The following is a 21,906-nucleotide window of genomic DNA, read 5'->3' as shown; positions in this document are numbered from 1 at the left end:
GTTGCTTTTGATGGATTGTCCTTGCTTTTGTTTTCAGGACTTGTGCCATAAACAGGCAACGTGGATACTCTGCTATTTTCATACCCATGTTGCCTCGTGGCTTCAAAACCTGTTGTTTCCTTTAGATCCAGGGCAAGATTTAGAGTGAAAAATTATTGGCCTGTTTAGAAAAAGGTGCTCGAGAAATTGGCTATTTTGATACATTTAGTCAATTCCATTTTCTTGGACATTTGCCACGAAAACAGTAGGATCAGATAATTCTAGAGAGTTTTTGTGGCTACTGCATTCCCCCTGGGCTGGGGTGTGCTCAGGGAAGAGGGTTTGCTGTGGATTTGGGAGGTCCCACAGCAGCGTGACAATGGTTTTTGGTGCAAAGTTTGCTCTCTTGTGGCATAGGAGGAGTGTGAACCGAGAATGGAGACAAGAAGAAAATTTAAAGAGAGTAAGTGGAGACGAAAACAAATTATCAAGTTAGGAAGAAATAGAAATCAGAAGAAGATAACCCACAATTTTTTTTTTTTTCTAGGAGCTTGCAGACGGTGTGATTTTTTTAGAGCATTTCCATGTTCCAGTTACAGCCTGTGCTGATGATCAGAGGTCTGGCATAGTTTACATGTGGAATGTACATTCTGCCTGCACTTCCCCCAGTGTGGCAAAATGGATTGCCAAATCCTGACTCAGCATGTAAATGGATTTTCTACCCTTCTGTTTTGGTTTTAATTGAACTACATAAACATTGTCAATATATGAGATTGTTTTTTTGGCACCCTACTTAGCATTTTTTATTATTAAATGCTTTAATTAGAAGCACCGATAATTAAAATAAAGTAAGCGAGCAAAAAAACCAAAAGGGAACGATCCTGAAAATTTTAAATGCTGGTCAGGCCTCTCTCCACCTTCCCCACACAGTTTTCATGCCTTTATGTGGAAATCCTGCAGGGCAAGGTGGATGCAACTGGTGCAAGTCTGTAATTCTCATTGGAGCCCAGTTTGCTTACACCTAGAGTAACATGGAGTTTAGGCTTTTAATAAAGGTTTACTGGCAAAGATAATTAACTCAGAAATATGTTGAAATACTTGAAGGAGATGATGATGTCACTCTAGAATATCCTTACCTGAGGATGTAATTACAGTGGCATGATATTTTGAAATGGATTAATCTAAAAAGAGAAAAAAGAAAACCCTGCATGTTCTTAATCTGGAATAAGTATTTCCCTAGAAATTGTTTTTACAGAGTTACTGCGGTCAGTCTCCCTGTCTAGGCAAGCCTTTAGAGTTCGCTTGGTAAGAGAGTCCTTGTGGTAAGAGAATGAAGTAGTTTGTGTGTCTCCTTTGCTGTCTTTCTTGTCAAACCTCTTTTAGTGGGGAATGGACAAAGGAAAGGGGATTTGAGATCTCAGCTATTGCTCTCTCTATAAGAAGTTGTTATTTTGGTGAGAGGGTGAATTTTGGCACTTTTAAGTGCAGTGATTGGAGGGCAGCCTGCTCCAGGACTGTGGAGTCATGTTTGCTGTGGAGTATTGGGTATTTTAACAGCATCCTAGTAAAATACTTTGAGAGGACACTTAGAGAATGGTAGCAAGACTTCATAGCCCTGTTCAAAAATCATCCTGCTGTGAAACAAAAGTGTGAGACCCTGTCATCCCACTGTACCATTTGTGTCATGGGAGGAAGCTGCTGTTTCCACTCACAATTTGGCTTCTGATAGTTATTGCATTATTGCAGAGTGCTGATGTTGGCATCAGCCTCCCAGGAGGCTCCTGTTAATGCCTGCTTGTCATCAATGTTCGGTGGAAATGAACTCCCATTGCTCCCCAGATGTGATTGTTAAGAGTTCAGTGAACTTTTCTTTTTTCTTCCAGGCTATAAGACCCTTTTGAAAGGAATTTCAGGGAAGTTCAGCAGTGGAGAACTCGTTGCAATTATGGGTCCTTCAGGAGCTGGGAAGTCAACGCTTATGAATATTCTGGCAGGATACAGGTCAGTACCAATGAAAATCCCAGGTTGAGATAAGATCACCGAGCCTGAGGGCTCCTTGGAGACAACACCAGAAGAAAGTGTAGCCTAGAGTTTGGTGAAAACAGGCACTTCAGAGATTTTGAATTATTCTTATTGCTTTTACTTTTTTTCTCTGTGTCATGTTTTGGTCACTTGGGATTTATCTCTTAACAGGTCTGATCCAAAAATAAGCAATTTAAAATCCAAAAAACACACATAAAGAAAATCTCCTTTTTTGGCTGTGTAACAAATCTGACTCAGTGTCTTCTGTTTGTGATATTTTTTAAATCACATAAACACTTGAAAAATCTACTCACCACTTCATAATGTTGATGTCTTCTTGACCAAACTGCAATGACTGAAGTAACTGTGCTTCATCTTTCTAAATCCCCTCTTGTATGGCCAAATACAAAGTGTCTCTGTCTTGCTGTCACTTGGGGCATAAGGAACAGGATAGAGAAACCTAAAAAAACCCCTACTTCAATGTCTTGATATTTTTTCAGATATTTCTACGCGACAGCACACATTTTGAGTAAAAATTTCAGCCACATGGCACGAAGCTTTGTATGAAGGAGAACATAATCATGAAATAAGTTAATTTCTGTCCAGTCTACCAAATCCATTTCATAGTGGCAATAACAACCTAAGACTTCCACATGCTCAGTCACGTGGCAGCACAAGGGAAGGCAGGGTTCGCCTCTGGTTATTTTGTTGTTTGGTTTCAGAGAGACGGGAATGAAAGGAGAAATCCTCATCAATGGGCAGCCCCGTGACCTGCGCTCTTTCCGCAAAGTCTCCTGCTACATCATGCAGGATGACATGCTCCTTCCTCACCTCACTGTCCAGGAAGCCATGATGGTGAGCTTTGTTTCTTGCTCTAATTTATCTGAGCAGGGGAAAATGGAAAATGGTTTGTGTTGTGCCCTCGTTCTTAACTCCTGGCAGTGCCACAAGCTGTTATCTCTGTCTGATCCCGCTCAACGAAAGTTCTTGGAATTTGTTGATGCCTTGAATTCCATTTCTGGCTCATCCTTCTAGGGATTCTTTAGCTCTATAATTTCCAATTTGTGCCCAGCATTATGATTTGGAAGGAGATCTAAGTGTCTGCTCCTTAGATCTCCTAGAGAATGGAACCTGAAATTCTTCACAAACAAGCCTTTGTAGGGACCATCTGTTTGCTTGGGTGGTGGATGAGTAACCTCATCCCTCTCTCTCTTTCTCCCCATCTTTCATGTTCTGACTGAAAACTGTTATTTACGCTTCAATGTGATCTCTCTGCCACTTCTACTCTTTTGTGCCTTTTTTAAAATAAAGTCATTTTATAAAATCTCTTTCATTTCTTCAGGGAAAAAAAGCCAGGAACAGAATAAGTGCAAGATGTACAGGGAATGTAAATTGTTCTCACTGGTTTTCATAGCATCAAGAGGTTTATGAATTGCCAACTTGACCAGTTAGTCTGGAAGTGTCTGTAGCTCAGCTTGAGAAATGAGCCAGTTTTTCTCAGAGGTTATTATCAAAATAAGGCTTAGGTTGCTCACACTGTGCCAGCTAAATTCACAAATTTCATGGCAAGAAGAAATCACAGTGTTTATATGGCTAATTTTCTGCAAAGATTCCTTTCTGTGAGGAAGTTTTTCTTCTCTTTTGTTTACTTGAGTGTTTTCGTCAGAATCCCACGGGACCACTTTTGCAGAATTGGGCCCAGATTATAGTTGCTGTCTAAAATTAATCAATCGAGGCTCTGACAAAAAATAACTACTTAACAGTTTAATTGCTTTTAATAAAGGTTAATCATGATGTTTTGTGGAGCCGCCTCTCAGGATAGCAGATGACATCTTTCACAAGATTATTTATTTCTGTGCTCACTTGTTTGCATCCTGGAGAATGGCAGAGCTCAGTTATCCTTATAGTGGGAATGAAGCACAGATAAACTGTGTTTCTAGCATTGCCTGGGAAGTTCTTGGGTGTGCAAATTCTGTTACTGTCCCATCTTCCTCTCAAGCTCTTTGACTTTCATAATGGCCTTTTTTTCTAATACACTTTTTGTCAGGTGCTTTGCCTAAGTCAAATTTGAGTCAGTTATGTACTGTACAGAAAAATGTGATGCTTGTGACTGGAACATTATAGGTCTACTTCAGATTTTCTGACTGGCTTGAAAGAAGCTGTTTAAATGGTGCCTTGGAGTGTTGTGCCTGAGACATCTGCTGTAACTGGTGGTTGTGCTTCAGACCAGATTAAAATCAAATTCCGTTGTTCTGCATTCCAGGTATCTGCTCATCTGAAACTTCAAGAGAAAGATGAAGGGAGGAGAGAAATGGTATGTACACTGCCCATCAAACTAGAATTTTGGGGGATGCCAAAGAGCTGTGGAGTGAGCTCTGTAAAGCAGACGTATTTTATCTAATACTGAATTGCACTGGACCTGTAATGACAGAATAAATCATAACCTCAAGGTTGACGTGTGTCACTAGGAGGGAATGTTCACTGCAGTCTCCATGAAAGCTGCTTTCACTACGAGACTGCAAAATTGTGAAAGATTTACTGAAATAAACTCACAGGTTTTGCAGGATTCCTGTTAATGCACCTTAGCATCTTGAATTCTCTTCCGTGCGTGTCTGAGGGCTCAGGCATCTCATGTGGGGTGAGATAAATCACCCAGCTGGACCTGCATGAGGAACTGTGCTCCTCTCATCCATCCATGGGGAAAAGTACAACTTCTCCTAAAAGGTGAAAACTATGGCAACTTCCTAGGTAGAGCAGCTGGTTTTGTGATTATCCTTTGTGTTTATTTTGAAATTGAAGCAACTGGCATTTCTTCAGACTCAAAAGAATCCTTGAAAATCAGAAGGGAAGCTTACAGGAATCAACTTGTGTTTGGTAAACACAGGTTGTTTTTTAATTGGAAAATAAATTTATATAGAAACAGCTGTTGATTTAGTTGTACTTTGGAAGCCTTGGTTCATTTACACATTGGTGAAGTTAGGCCAAGCAAGTTAATTCCTTTGTTCACACTGTCACTGTAATTACAAGCAGCTCTTTGAGGAAAATACTGTGCTGTGTTTATTCAACACATGTTAGAAGGATTTTCTGGTTAGTGTTAGAGGCCTGTGCAGGAGAAGATAATTCATTTTATTGTTGTAAATTGCAGTGTAAATGTTTATCACAGATAAATGTTATGAATTTATACACTCATGCTAGCAGGATTACAGACTCTTGTTTAAAGCAGGGGCAAGTGAAAATCCTCCAGTGAACCACAGTTTGTGTTTCTAGTTGACCTTGCTTGTGCTGCCTGGGCCCTGTTTACCCTTCCTAGAGATCAAGGGAATGAGGGAGTCAGGCTCTTTTCTCTGAGAACAAGGGTTAGTGCGTTTTTTTTTTTTTTTACTCCCTCTTAGTGGGAGAGGGAACTGCTGGAAATCAAAATCAGGACAAGCAAAGAGTCAGGCCCTGGTTGGTCTCACCAGTTTTCACCAGCTTAGACACTCTTTCTGGAAAACTTCCTCCATCCAAGCAGTTGGTACTTTGAGAAATGGTGGGCTCTGTTTCCTGAACTTAGGTGAAGTATTAAATGTCTGGGCTGCTTTCTGCCTTTGAAGTGGTAGATTTTGTTACTTGCATGAGCAGCGTAGCTCATGGATTCACTCATTTTTGTGTCCATGATTTTACTGATGCCAAAAAGCTATTCCCCTTATATAGGGCTACCAGACCAGATCTACAGTCGCTGAAACAGAAAAAATCATAGTGCCTGGGATGGTTCTGCTTTTGCTCCAAAAACCCAGGGACGAGCTGTGCCCTTCCTGAGGCTGTGCCTTGAGGAAATCCCGAACATCTGAGAATACCTGTGACAAATGAACTGACTCTGAGGGGAATGAAAACACTTGAAATCAATGACTGCACTTTAAAGAGGAGACTGTGGAGAACAGATGAGATAAAGGAGGTCACTGCTCTATAGAAACCACCGGTTTTTGTTATAGAGTCCCTTATAGAGACAACCCCAGAGTTTTGTTGAAAGAAGCTTCTTGGTTTCACTGTGCAATTACCCCTCAAATCCTGCAAAGCTCTTCTGATGTCAGTGTCATATCCATAAATATACAGCTATTGAAGAACCCATTTCCACTTCTTTTTCACCTCTTTACTGAGTGAGGTCATGTAGGACAAACAAGCAGAATTTGGGTCGAAACAGTAAGTGGTGGACTCTTAACACTGAGTCTAATAAATGCTACATTAGATGGAAAAAGGCTTTAAGTGTGTGAGTGATGAAACAAAGTCATGAGCTGGTTCACAATCTCCATGAAAATCAGTGAAGAGGCTGGAGGTTTTTTATGTTCTAACAACGTGGAATGTTCTGTTCCCTGCAGGTAAAGGAAATCCTGACAGCCCTTGGTTTGCTGACATGTGCTAACACGAGGACTGGGAGTCTTTCTGGAGGCCAGAGAAAGCGTCTTGCCATTGCTTTGGAGCTGGTGAACAACCCTCCTGTCATGTTCTTCGATGAGCCAACCAGGTACTTCAAGGCCAAAAATTAAAGATAGACAAATATGGTTTTACAGAGTAGAACAGCACTGCAGAAAAGTTATTCACCTCTAACTCCTTGGAAAAGGCTCATTTTGTGTTGCCTGCAAGCACTGAATAAGGCCAAGAAATAATTTGCTTTGGGTACTTAGTGCCTTGGGTCACTGCTGCAACTGCTGGACTGTGGGGCTATAAATAATATTTAAAGCAGACACAAACTGCAGCAGGAAGGAAGAGAGAGAGGAAAATATTGTGGCATGGATTTCTTTTTCAAGCAAAGACAGCTTGAATATAAACATTTTAAAATGTGACTTTTGGTAATGAATGTGATCAGTCTGGGAGGAGGCTGGGAAAGCTATGAATATGTATCTATTCATTAAAGTTGGGAGCATTTACATCTGCAGCCCTAAGATGTAGAAGTCCCTTAAGGCAGCTTTGAGAATATTCTTTTTCATTCTCAGGCATGCTTCCAACATAATTAAAAGCCTGATGGAGAAATACAAGCATAAGGTTGGCATATGATAAAATTAAACTGCTACAGAGAAAAGTTGTAAAAGGACAATAATGAGAGACCAAGTAGCAAATACATGTGCCAGTTTTGAGTGGTGCCTGTGGATAACAAACTTCTCTTTGGTTTTTTTTTCTCAGTGGCTTGGATAGTGCATCATGTTTTCAGGTGGTGTCTCTGATGAAAGCTTTGGCCCAGGGTGGCAGGTCCATCATCTGCACCATTCACCAGCCCAGTGCAAAACTGTTTGAGCTCTTTGACCAGGTATTGCTCTCAAACTTCCTCTTGATGTGTAGTTTAGGTAGGTTGTGCTTTCAAGGCTACGCTCTTTGATCAAAAACATGAATAATTCCAGTTGGTGGCTACAAATCAGATAAAGAAGTTAGAGAAATAAGAGCAGAACATACTTTTTGATTATGTTTTTCTCCTTCTTATCTGCATGTTTCCTTTATTTACATGTCGTCTTTGTGAAGAATCTGGCTGTTAGGTTTGTGAAATCGTGATTTTTGCACTGCTGATTATCATGCCTTCACCCAGCACTGCTCCTGTGCACAGGGCTGTCACTGAAGTACCTTAGAGCAATAGAAAAGCAGGAGAGCTGCAGTGTCAATGTCTGCAATGTTGCAAGTACATGTTCTCAGCCTAGATACACAGGTGTAGATTGAGAAGAGGTAGTTCACATGAAATAATAATAATAATCAAATTTAGTATTGAAAATTAATTGAAATTAAGTCAGTTGGAGAACTTTTCTCCAACCTAACAATGGGATGTGGACTGTGTGTGTTTAGATTAGATAAAAATGTACTTCAGTCGTGTTGGAGGATTTAGATTAATCCTGTGAGAGCTGAGAGAAAACCTCCACCACCACAGGTGAACAAACTCTTGCAGATTGCCAGTCTGGCAGGGAGGTTTATTTAAAGTCAACAGTGTGGCTAAAAATGAGAGTGATCGAGCTGTTTGCTGTTGCTGTGCTGTCCCAGCTCTCCTTCCATTCCTGCAGTTACCAGCCTCGTCTCCCAGCCCAAAATATCCATAATGTGTGGAAATTAGATGGCTTGGCTCTCCAGCTCCTTGCCTATTTTCAGCGTGTGCCAAAGGCTGGAATTAGTGTGTTTCTGTGCTAATGTGCTCCACGTCCTGGAGGCAACGTGTGCAGAATTCAAACCTCAGGCATTCAGTTTTCCGTTAGTCGTGATTCCATGCAGAGTTAATTTCAAGTGGTGACAGATCTTCCCAAGGTGTTCTTCCCACAGGGACAAGGAGATGTTATTAGGCAACAGGTTCAAATATTTTGGTACTATTTCAGTTTTTTTCTTATTTCTTTTCTTTTTTTTCTTTTCTTCTCGTTTCCCAGCTCTATGTTCTAAGTCAAGGTCAATGCATTTACCGTGGGAAGGTAACAAACCTCGTCCCTTACTTGAGAGATTTGGGATTGAATTGCCCAACCTACCACAACCCAGCAGATTTTGGTAAGGACAACGTGAATAGTTTATTTCATTTATTTTGTATTTTGTCAGCACCCTCAGGGTAATGGGGACCATGGTGTGATTTATACTTCTGTACATATATTCTTTTGTGTGTGTGTTCATATATGTACCAAAATTCAAAATAAAATTAATCAGATTTTTTTTTTTCCTAAGTAATTTGAATGCCATCTAGTGGTACAGTTCAGTGAATATTTCTGTGTGATGGAAGTCAAAGTTCAGGAAATGAAAGATAAAGCATATTCCTTAGTGCTTCATAGTAACTAATGTTAATGGCTTTTTTAAGTGGGCCCAGTATTCTGCTTGGTTTTTTTTTATCTTGAGCAGTACCACTGTGGTATTGTACAGATAACAGCATTGAGGGGTTTTCAGTGCTGTTTCTTAATTCCAAAAAAAGCGGAAAGTGCCACAAAAATAGGCTTTTGTCATTTTTTGTTACCTGTATTCACTGCCTTTCCTCTGAAATGCTTCCTTTAACTTCCAGGATGAAGAGACCTCCCTGAAGATTTGTGGAAAGATGCATTTAAATGTTGTTTGTATAGATAAGAATTTGCACGTGGCATTTTTAAAGCCTGTACTGAAAAAACTCTTGTTTTTTTCAGTGCTGCAGCATCAGTGGGATTTAATAACAAGGCTTGTACCTGGTGAGCAGTGCAAAGCAGTAACTTAAACCCTCTGTTTTTGTAGTTATGGAAGTGGCCTCGGGTGAGTACGGGGACCAGAACAGCCGCCTGGTCAGGGCCGTGAGGGAGAGGATTTGTGACACGGACTACAAGAGAGACGTGGGTGGGGAGAACGAGCTGAACCCCTTCCTCTGGCACCGGCCCTCTGAAGAGGTATTTTGTGCATCACAGCTCTGGGGCAAGGCTTGGGGCTGCAGGGGGAGGGAGGGAATTCAAATCCCCGGTCAGTGGAGGAGTCTCTGGGCACACTCAGCTGATGTGAGTGGGCTTTTGTGAATGAAAACCAAACGAGATATGCGAAGGAAGGAGTTTATTCTGTGATGTGTCTCTGCAGGACTCCTCCTCCACAGAAGGCTGCCACAGCTTCTCTGCCAGCTGCCTAACCCAGTTCTGCATCCTCTTCAAAAGAACTTTCCTCACCATCATGAGGGACTCGGTAAGAATGGCTTTATAATAACTTTTGTAGCCAAAAGGTCTGTTCAGCTGGGTGTGAGGCAGTGTAATACACTTCAAAGGTCCTGTCCAGCAGCCCATCCGTGAACATTATCACAGAATTTCAAAGGGAAGAGACTGATCTTCCAGTCTTGCTGTTAACTGTATCACCTTCATTGTGAACTACACCTTTCTACACAGCACTCAGAAGCAGCTGGCCTAAAAACCTAAAGTTTAAATCCCCTCTGTGCTGGCAGGTCCCTTATACAGTTATTAATCCTACTGAAAAGTGACTGAGAAGTTGTACTGCTGTGTCACAAAACTAGGTTTTCCAGAAAATTCAGGATGGCGGAGATAATAATTTCAGTGTGGTGGAAAGTTACTACTTAAAGTCTTCATTTTTGGAAATAGAAAACTGGTGGATAAAAAGTTTGCTTCTTTGCCATAACTTGTTCTCCCTTGCTGCTTTTTGTAAGTGCATTTGTCAACAAGGACTAATTAAGTTAATGAGTTAAGATCAGGGGAAACTGTAACTGATTTGCTGTTACACAGATTGAAGGCCAATGTTGTTTTCAAGGTATTTTTTTCCTGCTCGGCTCTAAAGGCTTGCAGTTGTTCCCAATGTTATTATTTCTTCTGTTCTTCCAAGCCTCTTGTGGGAATACTGTGTTGTAGAGAAGGCACAGAAAGCTAATTTATTCCTGATGAAGTTACTTTGGTCTATAGAAGCCTGAAATGCCTTTTCTGCTTCTCTTCTGCTCTGGGGAAATTTCTCTTTTAGTCAGGAAGTCTCTTTCCCCTGATGAATAAGAGCCAGCGGCTCCATGATATTGTCAGACAGTGAGATTTCAGGTTGCAGCATTGCAGTTCCTGCCTGTATTTACTGGAAGAAATTTTCGTGGGAAGCTCATAATTTTTCTTAGCCAGTAGGAAATTAACATTTCTCACGGCAGGGGGTTGGAACTAGATGATCTTTAAGGTCCCTTCCAACCCAAACCATTCAATGATTTCTATGTAAGATTTTCTGGGCATAAGTGCTCCTTTCCTGCATTCTTTCCATCTGATTTCAGCCACGCTGTCATGGTTTTTGAGCCCAGACTTTCTGATAAATGCTGCTCTTTGCTTGTCACAGGTCCTGACACACTTGCGGATCACCTCACACATTGGCATTGGGCTGCTCATTGGATTGCTCTACCTGGGCATTGGCAATGAGGCCAAGAAAGTGCTCAGCAACTCGGGATTCCTCTTTTTTTCCATGTTGTTCCTCATGTTTGCTGCGCTCATGCCGACTGTCCTCACCTGTGAGTATGGGGCACTGTGTCACAGCACAGGGGAGGGCATTGCAGGGAGGTGGGAGGGTGTTGGGATGTCTCTGGTTTGTATAAGATAACATTTGACTTGTGATTCTACTTCTAAGAGAGGTGGGGGGATGAATCTTGCACCCACAGAAGCACTGCTGTGCAAGCAGAAACAGGCTTGGCCAGAGGCACTTCTCCCTCCCCTCTTTTGCCAGGGTTTTTCAGCACAGACAGTTCAGTGTTACAGTCCTGGACTGGAATTTCTCTTTATCCCAGAGCATCTGAACCATGCCCTGAACTCATGGTTGGACTTAAGGAGGATGTAATAATTTCTCTGGAGCTTCCAAGTCATGACTCCTGCATAAAATCAGCTTATTCATGTGGTATCAGAAGCAAATGCCTGTGGAATAGACTGTTTTGTACTTCCTTTGGGAGTGCTGCTACCTTGAAGTCCCTGTTGGACCAAAAGGAAGAACCAATTTCTTTAAGTTTTCACATCACTTTTAATTGAAAAATCCTCTTCAAGGGAGGTTCATACCATCTGAGTAGACTAGTCCATAGTCTCAACAGTGAGCAGCTCTTGGGGCTGACTTTTTATATTTCATTACAAATCACTGAAACTTTTGCTGCTCTGTCAAAGACCTGAGAGTTCCAGTCCCACCCTGGGACTGCAGCAGTGCAGGATTAGGTATGGACAAACTGTGTTGTTATTATGTGAAGCAACACTGCACCCTGCCAATCTAACTGAACAATCTGTGTTCTCTGCAGTTCCCCTTGAGATGGGAGTGTTTCTCAGAGAGCATCTGAACTACTGGTACAGCCTCAAAGCCTATTACCTCGCCAAAACCATGGCTGATGTTCCTTTTCAGGTAAATGCTCTACTCTTCAATAAAAGAGAATCCTTAAATTCATGAGTGACAAGCCCACTTGCCCAGAAGATAAGTACTGGTATTTTGTCCATTGGAATAGTGGGGAAAATGTCCATATGTGTCTGCTGAAGTTTCAGGGCTGAATCAGCAGCACCCTGAAGAGTGCAGGACTTGACAAAAGCAGAGACCTGACCCAACATTCTTTTAACAAACAGATGACAAGCTTTGCTTATTTGCAGAAGGGGAACTGTGAAGGGCTGTGAGTGGAATCTGTTTTGAAATGCCCAAGCAGAAAGGCAGGTATCACACCTGTCCTGTAATGGAAAGGCTGAGAGCTGTGGATTAATTAGACCCCCATCATGTTTTTGTCTTACTCAGAGTAACAGTCAATGTTCAGCTGTAAGGGATAACCCCCAGTGCCTGTCCTTGCAGATCATGTTCCCTGTGGCTTACTGCAGCATCGTGTACTGGATGACTTCCCAGCCCTCCGACGCTCTCCGCTTCGTCCTCTTCGCAGCCTTGGGGACCATGACATCCCTGGTGGCTCAGTCGCTGGGCCTGCTCATAGGTGCAGCCTCCACATCCCTCCAGGTACTGATGGTGTTTCGTGGTCTCACAGGAGCTCTGCTGTCTCCTAACTCTGCTCCCTGTCACTGCTGCTGTGTCCCCAGGATGTTTGTTGAGAGGTGACAGGCAGAAAGTTGTCCTGCTGTGATAGAGCTCCTGATGCTCCCCACTCACATCAGTGTAAGGGGCACAGACCTGCCCTGGATGTGAGGCTCTGAAGTTCCTGCCTCACCTGAAGGGGCTGTGCCTGCCCTTGCTTGGGTGGATTGTCACTTGCTGTTCATCCCAGACTGAGCAGGTCCTGTGGACTGCAGGACTGATGCGTTTCTGTGTCCCTACAAACTGGAAATTTTCCACAGTAGCTCAGGAGAAGGTTTTTTTTGGTTTAATAAAGCTGTAGAAGGAAAGGTAGGAAAAGGCTTGTCCAAAAACCGGACTTCTAGAAATGGAGGGAGAGAGGCAGCTGTTGGCATGACTGGAAGCTGGTCAGGTAATTCCTGGCAGGAGATGTGCTGAGGTGACCATTGCACAGCAGAACTGCTCTGTGGTGCTGGTGGTAACTGATGATTCTGACCTCAGTATGCATTGATGCTGTCAAGATTTCTGCAGTAGAACACTTGATTCCCTCTCTGTGCCACCCTGTGGAGACCAGCATAACCTTACTGCGTGATCCCTGTGCTTCTGCTCTTCCCCTCACAAGAAATCTCACCAAAAAGGAAAAAAAAAACAAAAAGCCAGCAATTTTCTAGTATTTCAAAATGTGATAACTTTCGGGAGTAGAATTACTCTGAAGAGTAACAGAAAAGTAAGTCAGTTTTTATTTTTTCTCTGTCTTTCTGACAAGAGACTGTCTATTCCTTGTCTTCACAGGTGGCAACATTTGTGGGCCCAGTTACTGCCATCCCAGTCCTTCTGTTCTCTGGGTTTTTTGTCAGCTTTGATACCATCCCAACATACCTTCAGTGGATGTCCTACATTTCCTATGTCAGGTACTGCTGTGAAAGCCTTCAGCCTCCCATCTGGAAATGCTGTTTGTTTGCCTTTGCTTGCTTGGTTATTTTAGGTGCCAAAGAGACTGTTCACAGCATGTTCTTTTGTAATATAAACATATGTGTGATGTAAACCACATTATCTCACTGCATTTTAAGTTGTTATGTGTTGTGAAATAAACAGGAACAGGTTACAGGCCACAAGACCATGCCAGTCCCTTTGAATTCAGTGGGATTGCACAGCATGAAAATCCTCCTGGATTTTGCAATATAAATAGGGATTTCTGAAATAACAGTGACATCCCCAGCTGAGAAATTGATGCCAGCACCTCATTTTGGAAGAAAAAGTAGTGTAATTCACTGCTGTATGCTAGATAGGTTTGTTGGATAAAGGCCTGTTTTTAAGTTTTCCAGGCGCACTGCCACAAGAGGCACAGGATTTGTGTCACCTCTAATTTAAACTGCTGCTTTAAGATCCATAGGCACCTTATATGCTGTCTGTGTCTGACACAGCTGTCTTAAGATGGGACAACTCCCATCAGGAAATCTCTGGAGGGATAGTTTAGACTAGACACTGAAATGTTTATAGCTGAAATTAGGAGAGGTGAATTTTCCCGTTCCCCATTTCCCTACCCTGCCCAAGCTGCACTGTTACTGAGAAACCCCAGGCAAAAAAAATCCTCTTTGCTTCCAAGTGAGGTCTTACACAGATTCCTATCAAAGATAACGAGACTGCACCCTCTGAATTAATACCTGGAATTCAAGGTGAGGCCTTAAACCATTGGCAGGCCCGTGTGGGGTCTCCTGAAGCCAGAGAAAGCTGTCCTATGCATGGGATATCCCGTGTGCATGGGACCCATGATGTTTATCTGCTTGCAAAATCAAATGCCTGGGAGCATTGTCAGTGAAACCATTAGTACACAGAGGGAAGGAGAAGGGATGTTCTAGATTGATGCTGGTTTTAATATATTTCTGACTTCAAGCCATAATTGCATCCCTGCTGCTTATTGAAAAAAAAAAAAAAGCAAAATTATGTTGTCACTTTTAAATGGGGAATTCCTGCATATGAGCTGAAATGATGCTGCTTTCTGATTTAATGTTTTTCTGTGCACTAACTGGAAGCAGTCAAAGGCAGAACTCCTGCCCTTGTTCCCTCTTACGCAAAATGCCCGTGACATGTGATGAGCCTGATTGTAACAGGGACAGAACTGTGCCCCGAGACAGATGTGTCAGAACAATATTGAACCCCTCAGAGTTTCAGCTGAGCTCTCACAGGGATTGTATTGCACTTCTGACCAGATCATCAGGATTTTCCTTGTAATCCCTCCTTCTTCTTCCCAGGTATGGGTTCGAAGGGGTCATCCTCTCCATCTATGGACTGGATCGAGAAGATCTGCATTGTGACAAAGACGACACCTGCCATTTTCAAAAATCAGAGGCCATCCTGAGAGAACTGGATGTAGAAAATGCCAAACTTTACCTGGACTTCATTGTTCTTGGGATTTTCTTCTTCTCTCTGCGCCTGATTGCCTATTTTGTCCTCAGATACAAAATCCGAGCGGAGAGGTAAAGGAAGAGCAGCTAAACCAATGCAGTAGGAGAACTTTAGACATGCAATAGAGGGCACTTGACATTGTCTCACTGTGGCAGGCTGGTCCCCAGTGCCCAGCCCGATGCTGTCCTGACCGAGCCCATGGAGAGCCACAATGGGATAGTGGACATACAGTGTTAAGCCAATCAGTCCAGTTGGGTTGGGTCATGTTTTCATTACACTTTCTAGCTTTAACTAGGAAGAAGAACTAGAAGGGAATTTTGCACCACAGAATATCAATACCGAGGCAGTGTAGCTGTAACAAGAAACCTGGCTGCAGGAGCTTTCCTTTTGAAAACCAATTTTGGGATAAGGTCACCAGGATCAGTTCTGGTAGCCAGAACAGTGTAATGTCATCTCTAGTTGACAAGGTAATGAGATGCAAAATGAGGAATGCAAAGAAAATAGGATTCTCTCATATTTTTAAATTCAGAATTTCATCTTTGCAGTTTTCTATGTATTATTTTGCAATTCTTTTCCACAGAATTACCCCTTCTGGCTAAAAGCCTGTAAATGTATTAACAAGGTAAAGACATCTTTTTAATATGGATACTTTTTACAAAGAAACCTGAAGTGATTCAAGTAATTATTTTTGTTTCTGTCTGAATTTAGAATTCTGGTGCTTTACTTGTCGAGCTGGTCTCATATCTGAAAACTGTAATGATAGGAGGAAAAGGCAGATTCTGAATCTGCACTAAACCTCTGATCCTATTTGGAAGCAGCACTGGATAGCACATGCAGTTAGACATGGTCAAGCTGTCACTGAATGGTTGAAAAAAATATTCTTTTGCAGTGTCTTTAAATCCTTAGTATTTGTAATATTTTGAGGTACTAACTCTGCTCATTATCTGTTTGATCTACCTCCTGCGAATGAAAAAAATCAAGGCACTCCAAGGCTCATTTTTAATTAAATTGTGAAAGCAGGATCTATCCCTAAAGTGGTTGTTAAAGGAGTGCAAGAGCTGTCCACAGATCAAAGCTTGGGCTACTGTGTTAAAACACCTGTGACTGCCTCATCCAGAGGTGTTCATTCTATCTGCAACACACTCTGTGTAGGACTCCCCTCCAAATACACAAATGACCTTGTAAGGCTGCAGGTCTAATTATGCCAGGCAGTTTTGTTCTCATCCCTAAGTCTACATGCACAACATGGGAATCAATTGATCTGAACATCAATGAAACTGTTATTTTGAGTTACTTTGTAAATTTGGCAGGGGGAATTTGGGTTCCAAGTTGATGTGAATTTTGTCACTGATTTTCATGGGTTTGGATTTTCAACCCAAAATGAATCCACCATACTCACGCTGGACGCCTTGGCGAGCTTTGGTGCAAACTGCACAACCTTCTGCCATGGCTGTGAATTTATCTTGGTGTCCCAGACCCCCTGAGTGAGGCCTGCAGGTTCTGTAAATGCATTATTCCCATCAGGATGCTGAAGTCTTGTAGGTTGGAAGCAGCTCAATGTCAGCAGACCCTTGAGGAGCCCAACAGCTCATGGCAGCAGAGCAGATAAGAGAGACCTGGTGCATCTGCTGGCCCCCAGCAGTCAAAAATTCACAAACTTCCGAGACTCATTTATTTCCTAGTGAAATAAATAGTGCCAGGGCCAGCTCTGTTAGTCCTCAGACACCTGGGGCTATTAGGAATGGCCCCTGTACTGACTTCTAAACAGCCCAAACACTGTCTGGAAAAGCTCTGGCTGTGCTGGGATGAAGGTCTGCCATTTAGCAGGGAAGACAATTCTTTCCCAGTTTTCCTGGCCCGTGCCCAGGCTCTGTTTGATTTACCAATACAGACATAGACTGTGTGTATCTGTTAAACTCAGGACATTTGAACTAAGCCTGTGGTCTGGAAGGCTTTAAATCAAGTCACATATTTTAGGAAAGCTAGCTGAACTTTCCCTGAAAATAAGGTTGACCTGTGAAAGTAAAAAATCAATCTTTACTGTAGAAGAAAAAACAAATTCCTTGGATAGCCTCTTTGCATAATTTTTGTTGCTGTTTTTTCTCAAAAAGCTTTTGTACATCTCTGCAGCTTTTCCAGGCATAATCACGAGCAGGTACAAACCCATATGGCTGTCAGATTTGAGAAATTAAGAATTTGAGCTATTCTAAATAATACTTGCGGCTATGAACAGTTTTTAAATAAGGCACAAGCTGAAATCCCTTTGGCACAACGTGCCTTGATTATTTCATGACTCTCAAAGTATTTGTGAATATTACAGGCAGTTTAAACACGTTTTGCAAGCAGACAAAGGACTACACTTGCCAAATTACTCTTGGGTTGCAGACATCTGCTCCAAGCTGAGGTCGAAGAGTGTGACATCCCTGGCATTGAATACCTTCAGGGTTCATGTTTTGTGTTTACCAACACCATTTACCAAATACCACCCTGACAATCCCTTGCAGAGTTCCAGATGAGGTGACTTTGCTGGCACTTCAACACTGGTAACTTACAGGATGCTGTTCTCTCCCATCTAGACCAGTTTTGCAGTGTGAGTTCCTTGGATACTGTCTTGTTATCTGTGCCTGCTCCTCTGTTTTTAGACTTTCTCATTTTATGTTTTCAGCCTGCAGCATGTCCTCCTGTACTGTAACTTTGTGTTGTGTTATAGAAGCCAAAAATCTGGTCCTCTACGGGTGTTCCTGAGAAAATTCCTGCTCTGGGATAATTTTTGTCACTCTTTTTTTAAGATATGCTTTTTCCAGCCTTCTGCTGGCAGCATTTAGCTGGAAGTTACTATTCTAAGGAATGCTTCCAGACTGTAGTATCCCAGTAAAGAAGTAATTCTCTGGAAACTCAGTGATACACATAGATGAGATAATAATATTTTCCCTCCCTAGCTCACAAATTAACTAATGATCTCTCTTTTGTCACTGCTCTGGGACAGAAGCATTTAAAATCCATCCCAGTTATGTTTTCATGTACTGCAAAGATTTTTAATGTAGTCTCAGGTTGGCTTTTTTTCTCTTTATGATAAATTCTAACAGGCTGGTATAAATCACATTCCCAGGTTAATGGGCTGAGCATTCATGTGCTGTTGTGTTGAGGAGCACTTTGTGAAGCTTTGGAGGCTTCACTTGGAAGAATAACAAGGCCAGCAAGATTCTGAAGACTTCAAATCCCCAATTTTCAAATCCTCAATTTTATAGCCATATATGAAGAGCCATAACCTGTTTGAAATCAATGCCACTGTTACCATTTGAACCACTCACAGTCTGGCTAAAAGTTGTGTAAGAGGCTAGAGGTTTCTAAAGGTCACTTTAAAACTGAATGTATGATTTTTGTTGGGATTGTAGGAAGACTTTAGTGTCCTGTTGGCCTCCTTGTTATATTTTGACTTGTTTTGACACTTTGCTTTGGTTACTGTGTGCATTAGTTAAGACTGTAGGTCCTTCACCCTTCTTTTGCTGTTTTTCTTCGTGGAAACTTGCCTATAATCTGAAAAACCCTGAAGGTTGTTAAAAATAACTTGAAGCATCATTATTTACAATTAAATAAAAGATTTGGAAAGCAGATTCTACTCACAGGAAATTGAGAAGATTCCATTGTTACAGGCCAAAGGGAGTAATAGAAGACTGACTGGTGCTGAGATGCTCTTCAGCTCTTAGCATTTAGAGCACAAAGTCCCTATTTTCATTAAAAGAGAGGAATATGTGCACATGTAACAGGGAGAGCTGGTTATGTAAGTGGGAGATAATGAACTTGAGTCCAAGTACTGGATGTCTCAGGTGATTGACAGTTCCATCCACACTTTTGTGTCAAAGTCTGTGTTCTCAGCAGAAAGGAATGTTTTATTAAACCCTTGTTCCTGCGAGGACGTGTGGTACATACTGACCTGTGCCACCCCAGTGATCCTCACAGAGGATCTTACCTGTCCTAATTACACAATGCTGGGTGGATTTTTGGGTTCTAAGAATCAGGGGGAAGGCCAGCAAAGCAGCTATCCTGGTGAGAGTCTGTTACAGACCACCCAACCAGGATGAAGAGGCAGATGAAATATTCCATGGGAAGTCTTGTGATCAATCCCCCTTGTTCCTGTGGGAGAGTTTAACTTGCCAAATGTCTGCTGGAGATACAACACAGCAGTGAGGAAACAGTCCAAGAGGTTCCTTGGGTGTGTGGGAGGTAATTCCTGACACAGCTGGTGAGGGAACCAACCAGGGGTGGTGCCCACTGGACCTGTTGGGGACAGAGGGCTGGTGGGTGATGTGATAGTTGGAGATCCTCTTGGGCACAGTGGTCATGAAATGGTGGAGTTTTTGGTTCTCAGGCACATGGAGGAGTGGCAGCAGAACTGCTGCCTTGGACTTCCAGAGGGCAGACTGTGTTTGGGAGCTGGGTTGGCAGAGTCCCTTGGGAGGCAGCCCTGAAGGGCTGAGAAGTCCAGGAAGGCTGGGGTTCCTTGAGAAGGAAATCCTAAAGGCACAGCAGGAGCAGCCCATCCATCCCCATGTGCCAAAGGATGAGCCACGGGGGGAAGAAGGACCAACTTGGTTAAGCAGAGAGCTTTGGCTGGAACTCAGGGAACAAAACAGGGTGTATGACCTTTGGAAGAAGGGGCAGGCAACCCAGCAGGACTACAAGGATGTTGTGAGGTTATGTAAGGAGAAATTAGAAGGTCCAAAGCCCAACTAGAACCTAATCTGGCTAGTGCTATAAGAGACAATAAAAAATAGCTCTGTAAATACAGCGCTAAGGAGAGTATCCATCCTTCATTGGATACCATCCTTTATTTCCTACCAGAACAGCCCCATAGGGTGCAATTGCTCAGGAATTTGTGTGTGGAGATCCATTTATAAAGTATGATCATGTGAAAAGCTGTTGGGAACTAGAAGCAGGCAGAAAATGACACCTTGTCATGTCCTCTATGACAGCTTGTGGCAGGCTGATCACTGCAGTGCCACACAGCACTGGTGAGTGCATAAATTAAGTGCTGAGTGCCACTGGAGTTAATCAGGAGCTCTGCCATTAATGAGCAGGGGCAGTAGCATTTTCAGGGATCGACTCCTACTGCCCTCCTCTTGAATACCTGTTTCCATAATACACCAAGAGGTGGTTGTGGTGTATCCCACTGAGTGACTTCTAGAAACCCACATATCACTCTTCATATTACATGTCTAAAAGTTTCAGGCTGAGCCTGCATGCATAGCAAGTTTCATTTTAATTCTGTTTAATGCTTTATTTCTGTTACTGTACTTATTTCACGTGGAGTTTCTGAAGGAGTAATTGTACCACAGAGCACAAATCCAGCTTCAGTCTTTTTGTTATTTTGAAATCTTACAATGAATGATAACTTTATGCAGTTGTCATCTGTAGAACCTTCTTTTAAGAGATTTAGATTTCTGTTGAGACCTGTTGCCAGCACAGTAAAACAGAGGGTGACCACTCAAGGTGTGTCTCCTTTGGCACAAAACATGTTCACAGCCCAGCCTGCATTCTCTGCACTGGTTATGCCTCCAAGACACATCCAGCTTTTGCTGATCCATTTTTTTTTTCTGGGGGCTTCCATGCAGCTCAGCCCATGCTTGTGTCCCTTTTTTCTGGGTATTTGTGGCTGCTGTCCCCGTGAGCTGTGAAAATGAACTGCTTGGGAGCAGTGCAGGATGGTTGAAGTTGGAGGGATGACTTTGAGACTCCTTTGAGCTACCAAAAGCCCAAAGTGCTGGATCTCTGAGTGTGCTTTAGTCTTTCAAGAAGAAAAAAACCTCAAAAATGTCTTTTTAAGCAGATTGCAAGGCAACATGGAAGCTTCTGCTTTTAAAGGTTGAAGAGGTTTTCTACTTCAGTGGCATCTGTGATGTCTTTTTTTCTGATCCCATGGTAGTTTATTTTAGTGGCCCATTTAGGGTAATCATTATACAAATTCCTTTCTGTTACTTCCAGAAACCAGCTTTCCTGGCCTCAGTGATCATTATACCAACCTTTACAAATGTGAATGAGTTGCTGAGCAATTTTTTTTTTTTTTAATTGAGAAAATTCTTTTAAATTATGTCAAAAGAAAATTAAATTTGAGAAGATTACACTGATACATCTTTTAAAAAGAAGATAGCAAGCCCTGCAGTGGAGCCAAGCCTTTACCTGTGTCAGTATGGATTTATCAAATACCTTATCTGAGTCAGCTGACCTTATTGTGAGATACTGCCCTTGAACCTGTTTCTGAATTACTTAACATTCGGTTCTTTTGTTTTTCAAAGCAAGAGTCAATGCAAGGTATGATTTTAAATCAGCGTGCTCAAGTGTGCATATTCTGTGTATCTAATCTGTCATTGTTGTTTCTGTAATGCATTTGCATTACTAGGAATCAGTTCTATTCTGCTTCTCTAGAGACCCTCGCTGCCTGCACGCTGTGATATATTTGCACTGTTGTAGATATATATACATATAATGTAATTATATTATACAAACCATGTCTTTTTCAGGTTGCTTGTTACCTTTGTAGTTTATGCTTCCTGGTACAGTGGACCTGAGTAAAAATGTGGGATGTGGGGCATTCTGATGATATATTACAGTAATAGAGAAATCTTTGTATATTTCTGTATACTTAATACCTGTAAGAAAAGATTTGTGTGTGCATTATTTTCCAAACTTAGGGCTTTGTTTTCTGAGACTAGAGAACATTTATGATAATGTAACACACACACACACAAAAAAAAAAAAAAAATCAAATAAAGTGTTATTATTTTCAGACATTTGCCTTTGTCTCTGTTCTCACTCCGAGGGAGGTGGGAGGTGTGTTGGTAGTGATAAAGTTTCACTGCCCGCTCCTTGGTTCTGGCAGCCAGCAAGGACACAGAATTGCCCACTTATGATTGTGGTGGTTTCAGAACTCCCACTACAGGTGGGTTACAGAAATATCCAGTAAAAGTCCGTAAAAACATCAACTGGGGGTTGGAACCAGATGCTGTTTAAGGTTCCTTCCAACCCAAACAGAGCAAGTATCAGGGAGTGCTTCTCTGAGAAACCCTACACAAC

The 21,906-nt window shown here is 42.1% G+C and overlaps 1 protein-coding gene across 4 annotated transcripts in view; it reads left to right on the top strand.

Annotated features, from left to right (window-relative positions):
• Positions 1 to 21,623, top strand: part of ABCG1 (ATP binding cassette subfamily G member 1) — a 52,821-nt gene extending 31,198 nt beyond the window's left edge. For all 4 annotated transcript variants that reach the window (XM_048290439.1, XM_048290436.1, XM_048290437.1 and 1 more), the window contains 13 exons: positions 1,863 to 1,980; positions 2,724 to 2,856; positions 4,265 to 4,315; positions 6,357 to 6,502; positions 7,159 to 7,282; positions 8,373 to 8,487; positions 9,190 to 9,338; positions 9,520 to 9,621; positions 10,750 to 10,918; positions 11,684 to 11,784; positions 12,217 to 12,375; positions 13,222 to 13,340; positions 14,682 to 21,623. In XM_048290439.1, coding sequence (XP_048146396.1) covers positions 1,863 to 1,980; positions 2,724 to 2,856; positions 4,265 to 4,315; positions 6,357 to 6,502; positions 7,159 to 7,282; positions 8,373 to 8,487; positions 9,190 to 9,338; positions 9,520 to 9,621; positions 10,750 to 10,918; positions 11,684 to 11,784; positions 12,217 to 12,375; positions 13,222 to 13,340; positions 14,682 to 14,910 — 1,715 coding nt within the window. In that variant the 3' untranslated portion in view covers positions 14,911 to 21,623. The remainder of the gene's footprint in view (positions 1 to 1,862; positions 1,981 to 2,723; positions 2,857 to 4,264; positions 4,316 to 6,356; positions 6,503 to 7,158; positions 7,283 to 8,372; positions 8,488 to 9,189; positions 9,339 to 9,519; positions 9,622 to 10,749; positions 10,919 to 11,683; positions 11,785 to 12,216; positions 12,376 to 13,221; positions 13,341 to 14,681) is intronic.
• Positions 21,624 to 21,906: the final 283 nt, after the last annotated feature.

This window comes from Corvus hawaiiensis, chromosome 2, assembly GCF_020740725.1.
Source record: "Corvus hawaiiensis isolate bCorHaw1 chromosome 2, bCorHaw1.pri.cur, whole genome shotgun sequence".
NCBI lineage: Eukaryota > Metazoa > Chordata > Aves > Passeriformes > Corvidae > Corvus > Corvus hawaiiensis.
This window is presented reverse-complemented; position numbering and strand designations above follow the sequence as displayed.